The sequence below is a fragment of the Neofelis nebulosa genome, chromosome 4 (genome assembly GCF_028018385.1).
Source record: "Neofelis nebulosa isolate mNeoNeb1 chromosome 4, mNeoNeb1.pri, whole genome shotgun sequence".
NCBI lineage: Eukaryota > Metazoa > Chordata > Mammalia > Carnivora > Felidae > Neofelis > Neofelis nebulosa.
Genome location: NC_080785.1, coordinates 161,972,765 through 161,990,208, shown reverse-complemented (window position 1 = coordinate 161,990,208; position 17,444 = coordinate 161,972,765). Strand labels below are relative to the sequence as shown.

General features: G+C 56.2%; 2 protein-coding genes across 15 annotated transcripts in view; one reads left to right on the top strand and one right to left on the bottom strand.

The window, feature by feature from the left end:
- DNM2 (dynamin 2) overlaps positions 1 to 9,199 on the top strand; it is an 89,300-nt gene extending 80,101 nt beyond the window's left edge. For 9 of the 14 annotated variants that reach the window (XM_058728013.1, XM_058728015.1, XM_058728012.1 and 6 more), the window contains 5 exons: positions 2,351 to 2,462; positions 2,984 to 3,148; positions 5,343 to 5,575; positions 6,578 to 6,820; positions 7,456 to 8,344. In XM_058728013.1, the coding sequence (XP_058583996.1) occupies positions 2,351 to 2,462; positions 2,984 to 3,148; positions 5,343 to 5,575; positions 6,578 to 6,820; positions 7,456 to 7,525 (823 nt within the window). In that variant the 3' untranslated portion in view covers positions 7,526 to 8,344. Of the gene's footprint in view, positions 1 to 2,350; positions 2,463 to 2,983; positions 3,149 to 5,342; positions 5,576 to 6,577; positions 6,821 to 7,455; positions 8,345 to 8,810 lie in introns of those variants that run through there. The other 5 variants (XM_058728021.1, XM_058728020.1, XM_058728014.1 and 2 more) reach the window with 2 other exon arrangements.
- On the bottom strand, positions 8,945 to 11,976 carry TMED1 (transmembrane p24 trafficking protein 1). The gene is made up of 4 exons (XM_058728039.1): positions 11,682 to 11,976; positions 10,911 to 11,008; positions 10,585 to 10,768; positions 8,945 to 9,994 (listed from the first exon to the last, which is right to left on the bottom strand). Exons 1-4 carry the CDS (start codon positions 11,862 to 11,864, stop codon positions 9,776 to 9,778), a joined length of 684 nt encoding a protein of 227 aa, XP_058584022.1. The 5' UTR covers positions 11,865 to 11,976; the 3' UTR covers positions 8,945 to 9,775.
- Positions 11,977 to 17,444: the final 5,468 nt, after the last annotated feature.

Here is a 17,444-nt window from a genome sequence, read left to right as displayed (position 1 = left end):
AGAAACAGAAAACGGCCGTGGGTGCTTCCAGTGTGTGGTCAGGAAAGTCCTGTCTGGGCAGAGACCTGATGAAGTGATGGCCGAGGTTCTGAGCGGAGGAGGGACTGGCCCCTGCTCAGGTGCTCCCAGGCGCCCCCTGGTGGCTGTGGCGGGGTAGGGCAGGAGTGGGGAAACTAGCATGGGTTGCATGCATAGCACCGGTCCAGGTGGGAGGCTGTGGGGGCTGGGCTGGGGTGGGGCTGAGGACGTAGAGGGGGAGGCAGCCGATGCTGATGCCGAGAGTCAGAGCTGACCAAAGCCCTGGTGGATGTGGGTGCAAGAGAGGAAGGCATTTTCTGGTGACCCTGAACTCACGCAGGGACCGAGCTGCCATCAACTGGGGAAGGCAGAGTCAGGGTAGGCTTGGGGACCATCAGGGGCTGGGTTGGGGCCACGCTGAGGGAGAGAGGCCTCTGAGACACCACGTGGGGAATCAGGGAGGCAGCCGTGCACATTCAAGAGTCTGGTGTTAGGGAATGAGCTCCAGGCAGGATGTGAATTGGGGAGTTGTTAATGCATGGCCACGTTCAAAGTCATAGATGGGGGTGAGACCCTCAGGTGAGTGTAGACAGAAGAGAGAGGCCCAGGAGGTCCTCAGAAAACGCACCCCGCCGGGCACCGGGAGGAGACTTCAGCAAAAATAAAGATGCTTTTCTCGGCTTGGGAAGAGGTCCAGCTGGCAGGGGATCCGAGAGCAGGGGGAAGGGCAGAGTGTGGACGCGGGACTCTGGTGCGTCCTCATCCAGGAGCCAGGGAGCACCTAAATCGCAGTGGCTTTCAGCCAAGGCCTGGAGGTTCTTCACGATGGACCAACAGACATCGACATCCTCCCCGCTGCCCCGGGACCACCTCCCTCACTGCCCATCGCTCCCGTGGGTTGGAGCCAGCGTCACGTTCTGTGTAGGAGTAGCTCTACCTGCTTCGTCACGGAATGGCCTGAAGCTCTGGGACCCACTTTGGCGTGGCTGAACCTGGGCTTTGTTGTGGGGCAGGCCTGCCAGGAAGCTCTTCCTTGCTGCACAGTGGGCAGCTGGCCCGCCTCCCCGGGCCCGTGATGATCCCCTGTGAAGATGGTACCTAATGTATCATTTACGAGTGAGCTCAGGAACCCCAGAATAATAGTCACGGAAACAAGATAGAAGTTGCTATTGTTTCTTATGACGTTCCCATCCGGGGCAGGTGGGGCAGCTCCAAAGGCATCCAGGTCCATCCTTATTCCTGAGCCTTCCTCCTCCTCTTCCAAGATGGCTGCCCGAGGTCCAGCCACCATGATATTCCAGGCAGTGCAACAGAAGAGGAAGAGCCTTCCCAACGAAGGCCCGCCTCCCACTCTCTGAGACTCCTTCCAGAAATCTCAGGGCAGCCACGCACTGACTGCCAGTTGGCCCTAGCTCCGTCACGGGCCATGAGTAACCTCAAACTCGGATCTCACGCCGAAGTGGTGGGCCAGCTTGGCCGTCTCGGCCACCGCTGCCCTGTGGGACAGGAGAGGACGTGTGTGGCACAGATCCCAGCCTGCAGAACACTGTCCATCCGTCTCTCCTCTAGCCTTGCGGCTCTTGCCGCCTCTGCTCACAGACCCACATTTGTCCTGCTTTGCACATGCTCAGCTGGGAGCCCCAACCCTCCACATCCCTCCCCCCACCAGCCCAGCCCCCCCAGGAATCGGGGCACATTCTAGACCTTCAGTATCCAGTGCAGTAGCCACTGGCCCAAATTTAGCTATTTAAATGTTGACTGAAATAAAATGAAGTTGAAATTCCCTTCCTTAGTCACCCTGGCCCCGTTCTCGGTGCTCGCAAAGAACCCACCTGCGGCTCCTTGCTACCGCACCTGACGACACAGGTTCTGCCATCCCAGAATGTTCTTTTGAACAACTTTGCTGTAGCCTCCCTGAGAAACCTTGATGGGAGCTTCCCCAGGCAGGGGTGTTAGGGGACACCTGCCCACTTCTGAGAGTGTCTTGGGCAGCCTTTGGCCCCCACGGGAGGGCATGGAAGAGGGGAGAGGAGAGGAGTCACCCGAACCCACAAAAACAAAACCCCACGGATGGCACTAGATGCCGACATCACTGAGCATGTGCGCTGCACTTGGCAGGGTTTTAGATGCTGTACAGGCACTAACTTGGGGCTCCTCTCGGCCCGACCGGTTGCAGGTGCCACTGCCATCCTGGGGCTCCAGTTGTGAGTGCCCGGGTCAAGTGTGAATCCCCGTCATTGAGACCCCAGAGCCCACGCTACAGCTCCCTGCACCTGTTAGCCCCATGGGCAGGGTCAAACCACATGCCTCTTCTTCCTCCCTCTTGCTGCAGGAACGTCTACAAGGACCTGCGGCAGATCGAGCTGGCCTGTGACTCCCAGGAGGACGTGGACAGCTGGAAGGCCTCGTTCCTCCGAGCTGGGGTCTACCCCGAGAAGGACCAGGTAAGGAACCACCCTGCCCAGCCAGCACACGTCGGGCTGTGCTGACCCTGGGAGAGAAAGGGGTCTGGCGTCTCCCTGGATGGGTGATTTCTAGGATCATAGCCCATACTGTCGTGAGCAAACAAAGGGGAAAAGGGGAGAGGGTTTTGTGGTCAGGGTCCAGAAGGCTCTCCAAGTAAAGACAAGGACAGGGATATACATGGCCTGGGACCCCATCTGTTTTGTTCCCTCTCCTCCTCCTGTCCTTGAGGCAGAGTGAACGTGGCTGCCCTCGGCCCCCAAATTAACATGTTCCAGTCCCCAGGTGAGGGGCCCAACCACCTTGGGGCATGGTCACCCCAGGTCCAGGCAGCTCAGGCCAGGGGCGGGCAGGGCCACTTGAAGCCAATACGGCCATCGGGGGACATCCCCAGAAAGCTGGTTGTGGGCAGGACAAGGCAAGCCATTCACAGAGAAGGGGGGCTCCCCACCCTCGCCTCAGGCCACAGTCCCCCCTCACCGCCTGCCCTCTCCCCCCACAGGCAGAGAATGAGGACGGGGTCCAGGAGAACACCTTCTCCATGGACCCACAGCTGGAGCGCCAGGTGGAGACCATTCGCAACCTGGTGGACTCATATGTGGCCATTATCAACAAGTCCATCCGTGACCTCATGCCAAAGACCATCATGCACCTCATGATCAACAACGTGAGTGCCCGGCCCCGCCAGGGCCCGGACGCCCTTTGTATGACATTTAACAGCAGAGTGAGTCACGACCTTCTAAACGTCAGAATCAGGGTTCCCAGCCTCTCTTGGGAGATTAGAAGGTACAAGCCACGTGGAGCTCACTCCCTTTTCCTTGGGTAATTGAAACAAATGCCACACGTATATACTTTCTCTGAAGTGTTTCGATCTTGTACGAACCCTAGGAGAAGAACTGTGATCATCTCCCATTTTCTAGACAGGAAAAGGAGGCCCGGGCAAGGTCAAGGAAGCTGCCCTGAGTCACTCAGAAGAGTGGGAGGTGGGATTAAAGCCCAGACTGAGTCTGTCCCCAGCTGTGGCCCCCTGATGGCCTGTGGCCCAGCCCACCTTCACTGGAGGGCACTGCCTACCCCCCGGGCTCCCGAGACTCACAGGGCTCTAGGCCTCTCTCTGGTGAAATGCACTTGTACTAATGTCTCCCGCTCTCAGTTGCTGGGAGGGTGCAGGGGGTTCATATGTCAGGCCTCCCGCTCAGCTGGGCACCCAAGAAGCTACGTAGGCCAGCTTTGGGTTTATGTTGTGCCTGTGAAAGCTCGAAATGTAACAGGGTCTAAAGCAAAAATAAAGAGAGAAGAGGATGTCCAGGTTGATAATAACTCATTTATAATGTAGAAAAAGAACTGTGGAGCGTAACAGAATATACAGGAAGGCTCCATGTGTATAAAAAGGAGGGGAAATAAGCTGTCAAGCCTGGTCATTTTTTTTTTTTTTAATTTTTTTTTCAATGTTTTTTATTTATTTTTGGGACAGAGAGACACAGAGCATGAACGGGGGAGGGGCAGAGAGAGAGGGAGACACAGAATTGGAAACAGGCTCCAGGCTCCGAGCTGTCAGCACAGAGCCCGACGCGGGGCTCGAACTCACAGACGCGAGATCGTGACCTGGCTGAAGTCGGCCACTTAACCGACTGCGCCACCCAGGCGCCCCTAAGCCTGGTCATTTTTGGAGATGTTGAAAGTCCATTTGGGAAAATTCAACATCCATTCTGAAAAGGACAACTGTAGGAGTCTTCTGTTAGGAATCTGTGTTTCAGTCTCAAAGTCACTCTTTTTTTTTTTTAATGTTAATTTTTGAGAGGGGGAGGGACAGAGAGAGGGAGGCACAGAATCCAAAGCAGGCTCCAGGCTCTGAGCTGTCAGCACAGAGCCCGACGCGGGGCTCGAAGTCACAAATTGTGGGATCACGACCTGAGCTGAAGTCAGACGCTCAACCCCCTGGCCACTCAGGCGCCCCAAAGCCACTCTTGACCTTAATGGGGGAGCTCAGGAGGCATTCCCTCGAAAGTCAAGAACAAGTTGGCTATCTCCACTTGTGTTTAAAACTTTTTTGTAGAGTCACTAACCAATGCCGTCAGATTAGAAAAATCGCGTAGAGGTGTGAACACTGAAAAGGAAGAGGGAAACCTGTCCCTGTTTGGAGAAGCTCATGTACACGTGAACACACGTACCTAGAAATGCAGTAAAAGTAACTGAGAAACTCCTATATCCTGTAGGAGGTTTTGGAAGGAACAAAGTATACAATGAACAGAAACCTAGTACTGTTGTTGTTGTTTGTTTATTTATTTTTTTATTTTAGAGCCAGCGTGTGCTAGTGGGGGAGGGGCAGAGGCGGACGGGGGGGGGGGGGTGGGGGGGAGGGAGGGAGGGAGAGAATCTTAAGCAGCCTGCACGCTCAGCAAGAGAAGCCTGACTCGGGGACCCTGGCCTCATGACCGGGGCCGAAATCAAGAGTCGGACGCTCAACCGACTGAGCCACCCAGACGCCCCTTTTAAACATTTCTTTTTTTAAGAGAGGGAGCTAGCAGTTTTTTAACAGACGCCAGTTCGCAGATAACGGATGGGAGGAGAGATGGCCATGCGAGAGGCAGGGTCCTTGGGGTAGGTTTGATCATCAGCGTCTGGTGAGACGGGCCGGAAGAACACTGGAAGGTGGCCCCGAGAGACGCGGCAGACACTTGGGTAGAACCACCACCCCCCCCCAACCCCGCCCAGGTTGTAAACCTCTGGCTCGTCCCGCAGTGAAGTTAAAGACAGGAAAGCCTGTCTTTAAAGACAGGGAGGGTGTGGTGGCCGCCCTCCCAGCCAGAGGCCCAGGCGGGCGTGGTGGAAGCCCTGACCTCTCCGCCCCTTGTCCCCAGACGAAGGCCTTCATCCACCACGAGCTGCTGGCCTACCTGTACTCCTCGGCGGACCAGAGCAGCCTCATGGAGGAGTCGGCCGACCAGGCCCAGAGGCGGGACGACATGCTGCGCATGTACCATGCGCTCAAGGAGGCCCTCAACATCATCGGGGACATCAGCACCAGCACCGTGTCCACGCCCGTGCCCCCACCCGTCGATGACACCTGGATCCAGAGCTCCAGCAGCCACAGGTCCGTAAGGCCCGGTCACCCGCAGTCGGCGGAGGATGCTGCCTGCGGGCTCCCAGTTCCTCCCGTGTGTCCCGTCGGGGCACAGCCCACGGGGTGGGCAGGGTGGAGGGGCCCCCAGGGCTGGCCACAGTGGGAGCGGCTACCCTGCGTGGGCCTGAAGCGACGAAGAGAAGGGTTGGGTTAAAGGCCCACGTGTCTCCTGGTGCTTCCCACGCAGTGAGCCCAAGTGGAAGCCAGAGAGGGCAAGAGGCCCGGGCCGTGGTGGCCACGGGGCCATCTTCCTGGAGCACAGATGAGAGTGGCGGGTTGGGGACGATCTGCGGGAGCCACTGGGAACCTTAGCTGGCACGTCCCCTTCCCCCTCAGCCACCCCAGAGCTGTTGGATGGAGATGAGACCCTGGCATGGGCAATGCAGACCATCAGACAGGGATACCTGACCGGTGACGGGGGCAGGTGGCAGGAGAGGGTCGGTCAGGGAAATCTAGAAGGTGCCAGCCCTACTGAGACTTCAGGGAGCCATGGGTTACTTAGGGAGAGGGCACCCAACCTGGGGAACGGGGCAGCCTGTGGGGCGCCCAGGGCAGGGGCCTGTAGGCCCGGCAGCCTCTGGAGGCATTTGGACTTGCAGTCAGGGCTGGGCTCTGGAGGGATCTGTGGCTAAGGAGGGTGGATTGGAGGAGGTGAAGCAGGCGGGAGGCCCGAGCAGGGCTGGTGGGGGGCAGAGGGCCGTGGGAGTGAGGCCAGAGGGAAGCGGGAGGACCTGGCGGCTGAGGAGGGGTGCAGGTGGGCCCTGGCTCAAGTTTTAGGTGGGGGCATAGCCATTGCCAAGCAGGTGGTGGCGGGTGGATGGAGGGAACAGGTCCTTGCCCCCCTGCATGTCCCTGGGCGGGAGCTGGTGCCTGCCTGCGCCACTCCCTCCCCCTCAGCCCTCTACGGCCACACTGGCCAGGCTGGCGCGCCCCACCCCCACCCCCAGCTCACACCCTCTCCTTTCTCCACAGCCCCACTCCACAGCGCCGACCCATATCCAGCGTGCATCCCCCAGGCCGGCCCCCAGCAGTGAGAGGCCCGACCCCGGGCCCCCCCCTGATTCCCATGCCGGCAGCCTCCTTTGCCGCACCCCCCATCCCGTCCAGGCCTGGACCCCAGAGCGTGTTTGCCAACAATGACCCCTTCTCGGCCCCGCCTCAGATCCCATCTCGGCCGGCTCGGATTCCACCCGGCATCCCCCCTGGAGTGCCCAGGTAAGGCTGGACCCCCCTCACTGCCTGCCACTAGAGCCACCGGCCTGTACCCTGGGGCCTCTCCTCGAATCTGACACCCTGCCCTAAGCTCTCCTCGCGCCCTGTGGGGAATGGAATCATCATCCCCATTTGGCTGGTGTGAAAACTAAGGCCCAGAGAGACCAAGTCGCTTTCCTCAAAGTCACTGAGTGGTGGTGGAGAGTCGAGGTGACTCCAGGGCTCCCAGGCCTGTCCCCTGCCTGAGCAGGTGGCCCGCGATGCAGGATGGGACTCTTCACGCGGGGCCCCTGCTCCTGGTTTTGACCATTTTCTTACTTGAGGACACGCGCTGTGAGCCGTTACACACCTCTGCCCTGCCTCTCCCCACCCGGCAGGCCAGGCTCTGTCCTCACTTCTCCCATGAAGAACGGGGGGGGGGGGGGGGGGGGGGGGGGGGCAGGGGGGGGGGGGACTCACACAGTCACACTGCCAGCTCCTCCCTGGCTCTAGATCCTTGAGAGCATCCGGCATTGGGCAGCACCGTGGGGGGGGGGGGGGGAATGTGGCGGGGGGCGGGCTCCTCTCCCTCATCCTACTTATGGCCTCACTGCCATCTCCCCCCTCCCCCTCCCCGTCTGTCTTTATTCTCTTTGCAGCAGAAGACCCCCTGCTGCGCCCAGCCGGCCCACCATTATCCGCCCAGCCGAGCCATCCCTGCTCGACTAGGCTGAGGCTGCAGGGGGGGGCGTGTTCTCAGGGGGTCCTCGCACACCCGCGGTGCAGGAGCTTCGGTCTGGGCCCCTCCGCTGCCCCTGGCCCCGTCGTCCGCGTGCCAGGACCAGGCTCCCTGCGGGCAGCCCCTGACTCTTCCCTAACCTTGGCCCCCATCCCCGTCTGCTGCACACAGCACTGACCGAAGGGGCCCTGGAGCCCCCAGGCAGGGAGGGGGGGAGCCGGGGTGGTGCACTTTGGGGGATGGAGCCTCGGGGTAGCAGAGGAGGGAACGCACTCTGGGCGCCATCTCGAATGAGGACTCTGGCCGGGGTGGGGGACTGGCCCAGGGCTTCTCTGGCCAGGAAAGGCTGAGAATAGAGGCACCCGGAGTGCCTGGATCCCCCAGGCCTTCCTGGGGCCCAAGGAGCATGTCCGCTTCTCAGCAGCGGGAGCTCCCGGCAGCAAGCCAGGCCCAGCAGGCCCAGCAGGCCCAGCGCTGCCCGCCCTGCCTGAGTTGTAAATATTCCTTCCTCGGCCTCGGCTGCCGGAGGTGCCTTTGCCAGGTCCGGAAGCCTCAGCCCTGCCGGCCTCGCTCTCTCCTCCCTGGGTCCCCCCCTCCCCCAAGTCTCCGGGGTGGCTTGGGCTCAGGACTGAGTGAGTGGGGAGGCTTTGAGGGGCTCCTGGCTCCTACCCAGGCCTCCCCCACGGGGTGGGCCCCAGGTGGCCCATCACTGAGCAGACCTCGCTCTCGCTCCTCGCTCGGTTTGACCACTGTAAGTGCCTGCACTCTGTATCCTATTAATAAACTAAAATAAAGGGAAGAAGCTTCTAGTGGCTGCTGTGTGGGCCTTTTGTGTTGTCAGGCTGAGGATGTGGACTTGCTCACCATCCCCCCCCCCCAGCAGGCCTCCCTCCCACCCCCGGCTCTCACACCTCACTCACGGGGCTCTGCTCTTGGCGAGAGGGTTCACTTCTTCCAGAGACAACCATGCTCTCAAGGGAAGATCCTTTCTTTCCTTAACACCTCAGGAGTGGGGGCAAATGTTCCCCGCTCCCCTTCCACACATACTAACACGGGCCTGGCTGCGGCCCCTAACGCACTGGTGTGGAGACCCTGATGCAGGCCTAGGGTGGGCATCAGAATCACTAAGGGGAGAGAGGATTCCACCCCGAACCGCAGTGGTCAGGACCCCTCCCCACTGCTGTAGTCCTAAGGACTCCCCCTCAGGTCCCAGGCCTGCTGGCCCAGCCCCGGTCACAGTTAAACTTTGCTTTCTGATTTTTCTCTTGTGCCCAGGCGACCACCTCCATCGGCTCCCGCCCGACCTTTCTTCTGAACTTCGTGGGAGACCCCTCCCGCCTGCCTGGTTTGCCCCCTTGGGGCCAGGTCTGTCCCGGCTGGTGTCCCTGAGCCCCAATCACCAGGCTCTGTGATTTTCTGACCATAATTTATTGACTTCAGTGCCCAGGCCAGACCACCCTTTGTTCCGTGAGGCTCCTGTGCAAGGTTTGGCTGGGCCACCCCTCAGCTCTGCCCGGGGCCCCCGCAGAGAGAGCAGCAGGGGTGGGTGGTCTCGCAGTCTCCACTCCTCGAGTTCTGTTACCAGACCTCACCGTGAGCCTCCCCCCTGCACTGGGCTGAGGGGCTGGGCTCCTTCTCGCAATAAAGTGACTGTCCTGGCAAGAGCACTGTTGTCTCCTTCCCAGCCCCTGGTGTCAGCGGGTCGCCCCCAGCCCGGAGCCACCCCCAGCAGCAGCAGGAACAGGCCTCTGGTGGGGTGATGGGGAGACCAAGGAAGGCACGGGGCCCTACAAACAGCAAGCCCCCTCCCACCACAACCTGGTTCAGAAGGCCAGTAGGGAAGGGAAGGGAGAGTTTGCTTCCCGGGCCCCATCCCACACCTAGTGCCAGTGCAGTGCTGGAAGACTCAGGCTAAGGCACACACATTTACAGCAGGGGACGCGGAGACGAGCCACAACACCCAAGGGTTGCATTCAAATGCTGCGGTGCCTCCGTCCGTGCACCATTTCCAGGAGAGCAGGTACAGCCACTGAGCTGCCCCTCCCGGAGGGCCCAGGTCCGTCAGCCAAGCCAACAAGTGTTTCTTGCCTGGCCCCTCCAAGGGAGAGGACACTTGAGGGCCACACCTCTGGCCCTGACTGCATAGCCTCCCCTCCCGAAGGAAACTCAGTTGGGGAAGGGACCCCCATGTCTCACACACGTGTACCCTGCTGCCCTGTTCCCCGTTCTTCCTTCCGGGGCTACGTAGGCACAGGGCGCTTGTCCTGGAACAAGCGCTTGAGCGTGCAGACCTGTAGCACGGCCACCAGCAGCAGCACGGCCACGTTCACAGCAGACCAGAAGTTGACCCGCTCCAGGTTGCCTTCCTGCAGGTTGCGGTCACGTGCCTCAAAGGCCCGCAGTAGCGTCAGCATCTGGATGCTACGCTCCAACCGGGTCTTCATGGTCTCGATGGATTCCTGTGGGGCAGAGAGAGGGACAGGGTCAGGCCTCCGCCTCTCAGGGAGCAGACACCAATAAAACCAGGGGGAATGGGGTGAGCTAAGATCACAGACTCTGTGGCCAGGCTGCCGTGAGTCTTAAATCTGCTCTCTGTACCGAGTGGCTATGTGACCTTGAGCAAGCTAATTGACCTCTCTGGGCCTCTGTTCCCTCCGAATTGCTGTGAGAGTTACATGCCTAAATACGTGAAAAAAAATGTACTTAGTAGTAGTCAACAGCACAGTTGCTAAAGCCAGACTGCCCGGGGTTCAAATCCTCTCTTTGCCAGTTGCTAGCTGCGTGGCCTTAGCCATCCTGCGCCTCAGTTAGAATGGGGCATTGAGAACACACTACCTACTTCATGCGGAGATTTCATGAGATATTTAAGCCCTCCTACACCTAGAAATGTATTATTTTAACTGTGAGCTGCTATTAACATAATTAAGGTGGGGGCACCAGGGAGGCTGGGTCAGGCGAATGCGGACCCCAGCCTCTGTGGAAGAACGGGAGCGCGGCTGCCCAAAAGCCGGAAATGTGGGATGAGTGGCCCAGTTCAGTCTGAGCGCACCTTAATGTCTCCCATCTTGACATCCAGCATCTCCTCGGGCTCCACGGCCTCTGCCCAGCCTTCAACCTCCTCGTCGTCCTGCAGGCTGTCAAAAATGAGTTCAAAGAACACCAGCTTCTCTGAGATTGTGCTGAAGGAGTTGTCAAAGCACAGCTTGTAGTCCCCGGCCTCCGTGGGCTCCACTCTGGAAGAAAGACACACAGATACACGTGACCCTGAGTGGCCCACCAGCTGGACCTTGAGAGGCAGGGAAGGTGGTAACCTGAGGCCACTGGGGAGGGGCAGGGCTGAAACCGAACCCAGGCAGACAGTGGGACTGAACTCACGTGTGCACCCCATCTGCCTTGCGGGACTCGCTGACCAGCAGCACGCCCTGAGGGCTCTCCAGCGTAAAATCCACGTCCAGTCCAGCACCTCCGATCACCTGGGAGGGCAGGTAAGAGAGGGTGGAGGGCTAGGGGTAGGCCAAGAGCAGCTGCCAGGGAAAGCCAGACCCATACAGATCACCAGAAGGCTACCTAAGCCCTGACATCTACACCTGTGACCTGGTGCTGCCCGACCTGTCCCAGGTAGACCTTAGCCTTGGCTCTGTCTTCATTGATATGACCGCTTTGGGTCTGGCTCTTTCATCTGGTCACGCCCGCGTCGTAAATCCCTGATCGACGTTTACCTGGCCACACACCAAATGAGGGGACAGGGCCCAGCTTTCCTTAACCCAACCCCTGAGAAATCCTCTTGCTGACCACGCCCTTTCTTGTGGCGCGTCTTGGTCACACCCACCGACTCCGGCCACCGCAAACTCTTGGCCACGCCCACTCGGGAGGTTCCCGCCCCGTGAAAGGCTCCCCGTTATAACCTGTGGCCCCGCCCCTTCTGGGTGTCTCACTCTAGCCCCGCCTCCTGCCATTATTCCCACCCCCTTCGCTCTACACGCCGTCTCCACCAGCTCCGGCTCGCCCTCCCTAGCTCCGCCCCCGCGCTCTTACGCACGGGCTCCTCCCCCTTCCCTCTAACGCATGCCTCGCTTCAGCTGCCTGGCCACGCCCCCTCACCCAGGCTCCGCTTGTTTGCTGGCTCCCCAACCTGGGACCCTCTACCTGGTACTCAGTTTCGAGGCTTGCGTTGGCAGGCGCTGACTGGTAGAAACACTGTTTCCTCCCCGCAGGCAGCAGGAACGTGAACTCGCCGTCCTGGATCGGCGGTGGCCCTGCCCCTCCCACCCCCACCGGCGGCAGTAGTAGCCACAGTGCCAAGGCTAGGGCCGCTCCGGCCGCCATCATCCGGGTCACCCTCCGGTCTGCTAAGAGGTCGTGGTTCCTTTAAGGGCTAGCCCTGCCCCTTCTGCTACTCGGCGGAGCTCATTGGCAGCCGCTCCGTGAAACCAGCAAAGAGAAAAATGAAGGGCCCCTTGAGCGCTTAGCTGCCCGAATGAGTGCCCGATGTACCTAACAACGCTCGATCATCTGGAGGTTTCTTTTTTTTCTCCTGAGTGGCCTCCGGCTGTAGTCTCAACCGATGATGGGAAAAAAAAAAAATGACAAAAATAAGTACTATGATGGTGCATCTTTCTCAGGCAAAAGTTAAGACAACTAAGTCGGGGCGGGCCGGGACCTTCTAAGGCCCCTCCCTGAAGTTTTCCCAGAGTAAGCTGCGCGCTACCACCGTTGAGCGAACCTGTCTGGGTGGAATGGGCCTGTACGCGATCCGTAGGGCTCAAGTATAAAATGATCCCCCTGGGCCAGGAAGACCTTTTAGTGTTGATGTGGGCTCTGTGTTGTCTGTAGAGTCTCACCCTTTATTCCTTAGACCTGTCGCTTTGTCAGTTTCCTCGTCTGTAGTTGGAGTGATGGAACGACCACCCCATAGGGCGGCTGTGAGAGTTGAGATGGAACCCTTGGGCTAGCGCTCATTTTTCCTGGCCTAGAGCCAGTACAGGGGCCTAGCCCTCCCTACACACCAACGGTCTCAAACTCTGGGGGACCAGCAGGTAAATAGAGTAACTGAAGTGGCTCAGGGTAAGAAAAACGACAGCCAGATTGCTTGAAAGTTAGAAGAGGGTGTGGGCCTGGGAGCCACGAAGGCTAGTTCCAACCACCCCCGACCCATGGCTTGAAGACATCACCGTGCGGGGCCTCTGTATCCTCATCCATAAGATGGGGGTGATACTCGTCCTATCTCACTGGGCTGTTGTTGAAGATTAAAAAATGAGAGAATGCTTGTTTAGCGCTTAGCACGGTATAGGCCCTTGGTAAATATTATCTGTTACCTTCCAGGCTTATTGCCCACCTCTTCTCCCCGTTTGGCTTAGAGTGTTTGGAGGCGACCTCCCTCTGGGAAGCCGACAGATAAGCAGAGTCACTGTAGAAACGGACTCTGATTGATGATTCTGTCTAGCATTAAAAAAAAAAAAAGTTTAGATGGAAATATTGAGTCTTTAAAGACAGGCCTTGGAGTGGTTGGCATTTGGTGACAATTACTCTTCAAATACAGCTGATGGCTGTCCTCTCCTGCTTTTGGAGAACTTGGGGAAGTAACACCACTTGGTTACGTCAAAGATCATGGGCAGTCAATGTTAGTTATTTCTTTTCACTTCCCCAATTGTCATTCAGACTCGCTGCTTGGACGTTTTGAAGTAGTTGTGGAGAATGGGTGATTTTTTTTTTTTAAGTTTATTTACTTATTTTGAGAGAGAGAATGCGAGCAGGGGAGGGGCAAAGAGAAGGAGAGAGAGAATCCCGAGCAGGCTCTGTGCTGTCAGCACAGAGCCCAATGGGGGGCTCAATCCCACCTGAGCCAAAATCAAGAGTCAGATGCTCAGCTGACTGAGCCACCCAGGCACCCCTAAAATTAATGATTTTAAAGTGAGTAATTCAGTGACATTTATTACATTCACAATGTTGTGCAACTGCCACTTTTATCTACTTTCAAAACACTTTCATCAGCCAGAAAATAAACCCTGTACCCGCTAAGCCTGTACGTCATCCACTCCCCGCCCCCCCCGCCCCCCCTCCCCCCCATCAGCTCTGGCAACTACCAACCTGCCTCTATGAATTTGCCAATTCTGGATGCTTCATGTAAGTGAAATATGTGACCATTTGTGTCTGGCTTCTTTCACTTAGCATAATGGAGGTTCCTCCTCCTAGCATGGATATTTAATTCATTTTAATGGCTGAATAATAGTCCATTGTATGGATATACATTTATCCATTCAACCATTGATGGGCATTGGGGTGGCTCCCATCTTTTGGACATTGTGAATAGTGCTGCTATGAGTATGTGTATCTGTATTTGTTTGAGAATCTATTTTTAATTCTTTAGGGTATACACCTAGGAATGGAATTGCTGGGTCATATATAACTTTTTTTTTTTTTTTTTTTTTAAGCAGAGCCTGAGACAAGGATTCAGGCACACATGCTTTAATTTCTTTTAATGTTTATTTATTTGAGAGAGAGGAGTGGGGGAGTGGCAGAGAGAGGGAGACACAGAATCTGAAGCAGGCTCCAGGGTCTAAGCTGTCAGCACAGAGCCTGATGCAGGGCTCGAACCCATGAACCACGAGATCATAACCGAAGTCGGTCATTTCATCAACTGAGCCACCCAGGCGCCACTCTATGTTGAACTTTTTGAGGAACTCCCAGACTGTTTTCCACAGTGGCTGCCCCATTTTGTATTCCCACCAACCATGTATGAGGGTTCCAGTTTCTCCACATCCTCATCAACACTTGCTATTTTCTATTTTATTTGCATTATAGCCATCCTAATGGGTGTGAAGTAGAATCTCATGGTGGTTCTGATTTGCATTTCCTTGATGTTGGGCATCTTTTCAGGTGCTTCTTGGCCATTTGTATCTCTTGGGAAAATGTCTGTTCAAGTCCTTTGCCAGTTTTAAAATTGCGTTGTCTTTTTGTAGTTGAGTTACAAGAGTTATTTATATATTCTAGAGAGCAAGCAGAAGAAAGAAAAACAAAAACTTCCCCGGATTTATTTTGGGGCACTCCCTCAATGCTTTTTCAGGCATTTACAACTCTGCCTTGGCCTTCACTTCCTGTTTGTGCTGAGCCTAGAGATGAGCCAGAAAGCTTAGAGTCTTCTCCAGTCTTTTCTGAGCACTTCTGCCCTGGGCATGCACATTGCTTTCTCAATCCCCCAGGATATATGGGTGCTTCTGAATGTCCGAACTACCCAGAGAAATGCTCACCCCAGCTTTTTCTCCTAGCTTGTGGCACGCCTATTGTGAAAATCTAATAAAAGGAAACCTCCTTTAAAATGGAGTCGGGGGCGCCTGGGTGGCACAGTCGGTTAAGCGTCCGACTTCAGCCAGGTCACGATCTCGCGGTCCGTGAGTTCGAGCCCCGCGTCAGGCTCTGGGCTGATGGCTCGGAGCCTGGAGCCTGTTTCCGATTCTGTGTCTCCCTCTCTCTCTGCCCGTCCCCCGTTCATGCTCTGTCTCTGTCCCAAAAATAAATAAAAAACGTTGAAAAAAAAAAAAAAACCTTTAAAATGGAGTCAGGAGGGGAGCCTGGGTGGCTCAGTTGGTTAAGCGCCCAGCTTAGGCTCAGGTGATGATCCCACTGTTCATGGGTTCAAGCCCCGCATTGGGCTCTGTCTGCACTGACAGCTCAGAACCCACTTTAGATCCTCTGTCTCCCTCTCTGCTCTGCCGCCACTCATGCCCTCCCTCTCTCAAAAAGAAACGGGAAAAAACTTTTTAAATTTTTTTTTTCAACGTTTTTTATTTATTTTTGGGACAGAGAGAGACAGAGCTGAACGGGGGAGGGGCAGAGAGAGAGGGAGACACAGAATCGGAAACAGGCTCCAGGCTCCGAGCCATCAGCCCAGAGCCTGACGGGAAAAAACTTTTTAGATGGAATCAGGACAGAAGGGCTAATGCTCACACCCTACCACTCATTGTTCATTGCAGACCTGACAGGAAGAGATAAACCTTGCAAATTGATAGTTTCCTACCTGATTTTACTACCTCAGCAGGAGGAGAAAAGGTTGTCCCTTCCCCTGGTAACAGCCCAGCCAATGAGACACTGTCACCACTCAACCAATGAAACATCGCTACACTTCCAACTCCCAGTTTAATCCAATGGACCTCTTGTTCATAACAGCCTTCCTGACTCCCCGCTTTCCTCTATAAAAGAATGTTCCTCTTCTTCGTTCTCCAGACCTGTCCATGCTTTTGCTTCAGCTTGCTTGTCCTTAGTTGCAACTCTGTGCTTTTCCTGAATAAACCCATTTTTGCTAGTAAAACCGTTGGTTAATGTCCCCAGTGGCAACATTTTGCCCCAGGTGGCTGTGGGTTTTCTCCTTTGCCTTACGCTATTTTCCAGGAAAGCATTCTGAGTTCAACAGACAAAGCGCCTTGAGTCTGTCCCACAGGTAGCCCTCAGACATTTAGAACGGACAAACACAACACTGCCAACCTCAGAGACCCAAGTACTGGATGTCCTCAAGACCTCCACCATGCTGGGAAGGGGCTGAGGGCAGGGTGGGGAAAACACCACGGAGCTTTCCTCCCATGTTCAAGGTTCCTTTTCATTTTGATTCAGTGTTCACTTGGTTGGCATAAACCTTTGGCTGTTTTCCAAAGTTCAGATAAAGTTGATTGTGACTGCGTTTGCTCAGTTTGTCAAAGCTTTTGCACAGGGACGGGCCCTCGGAGCTACCAACTCCGCAACTTCTGCCGACACCTGGGGCCTGAATGGGTGACTCTTGTGTCCTTCGACTGAGCAAAAACTCTCCCCTGTCCAAGTACTTAACAAATATTTGCTGAGTGTCTACACTGTGAATAAAACAGACTCTGTCCATGTGCTCATGAAGCTGCCATCCCAGTGTAGGAGCCAGCTCAAACAAGCTCAGCACTCAGACGGCGTTAAAGAGTAAATGCTAGGTGGTAGATGGATGGCTCATTTCACCTGGGTGGAGTCAGGGAAGGCTTCTTAGAGGAGGTGGCACTGAATCTCAGATTTGAAGTCGAAGAGAGAGGAGGCAAGTGGAGAGAACAAGAACAGTGCCCTGAGGTGGGAAGGTACTCCGAGGGCTCAAGGGGCAGCAAGGAAGTGGAGTGGAGGGAGGGGAGTAGTCAGAAAAGTGATGGGAGCAGCTGTGCAGGCCACATATATAGGGTCCCTCTTCCCTTGTAGCACTGGCCCCGTAGTCAGCTTGGGGCTCTTACAACCATAGGGAGTTTGCAAACTAGCTTCTGGAGGCTACGGATCCCCCGAAATTATAACCAAAAGATTCTGAGAGTGTGTGCTGGGCAGTCTTTGTGTCCCCCACCCCCACCCCAGGGCCGTTCTCCACCCTTTCCTGGCCTGCTCTGGAGGCTGATCTCTACACACCGGGTCAACTTAGCTGCCTTTCCCTCTCACATCCAGTTGGGGTTGGCTCTGGCAGGAGATCTGAGGGCCGGAGGAGAGGAAGGTGTAGGTGTACATATTCTGGCTCCCACCCTGTTGGTCTGCATGCTTCTACCAAAGCCCACGACTCCAGCCCTCTCCAAGTTCCACAACTACCTTCCTCCCTAGCAACTTCAGGCCTGAGCTGGTAACAGCTTCCTGACCCTGGGGAGTCAGCCTCCCTTGCTGATTTCCCTTCACTCTGCCCATGACTCCTCAGTTGTACCTCTTATGGCTGCTATCTGTGACTAATACAGGTAAGTGTGTCTTTTTCTGAATTCAGAATTCTAGGTTATAGATTCGTGCACCACGTTAAATGCTCCCAGGATGGAGTCCTTAACATTCATCCAAGGACTTTAACATATATTATTCCCTTCACCTAGAGTGTCCTTCCCTTGTCTCCTTCTCAGGCTTTTGCAGTCAGATAACACCTCCTCCCAGAAGCCCTCCCTGAAC

Coding starts and splice junctions, on each gene's coding strand:
- TMED1 (XM_058728039.1), bottom strand. CDS start 11,864: ATGATGGCGGCCGGAGCGGCCCTAGCCTTGGCACTGTGGCTACTACTG. Junction 11,009..11,681: donor GCCTCGAAACTGAGTACCAG/GTAGAGGGTCCC, acceptor CTGCCCTCCCAG/GTGATCGGAGGTGCTGGACT. Junction 9,995..10,584: donor TCAAGATGGGAGACATTAAG/GTGCGCTCAGAC, acceptor TCTGCCCCACAG/GAATCCATCGAGACCATGAA.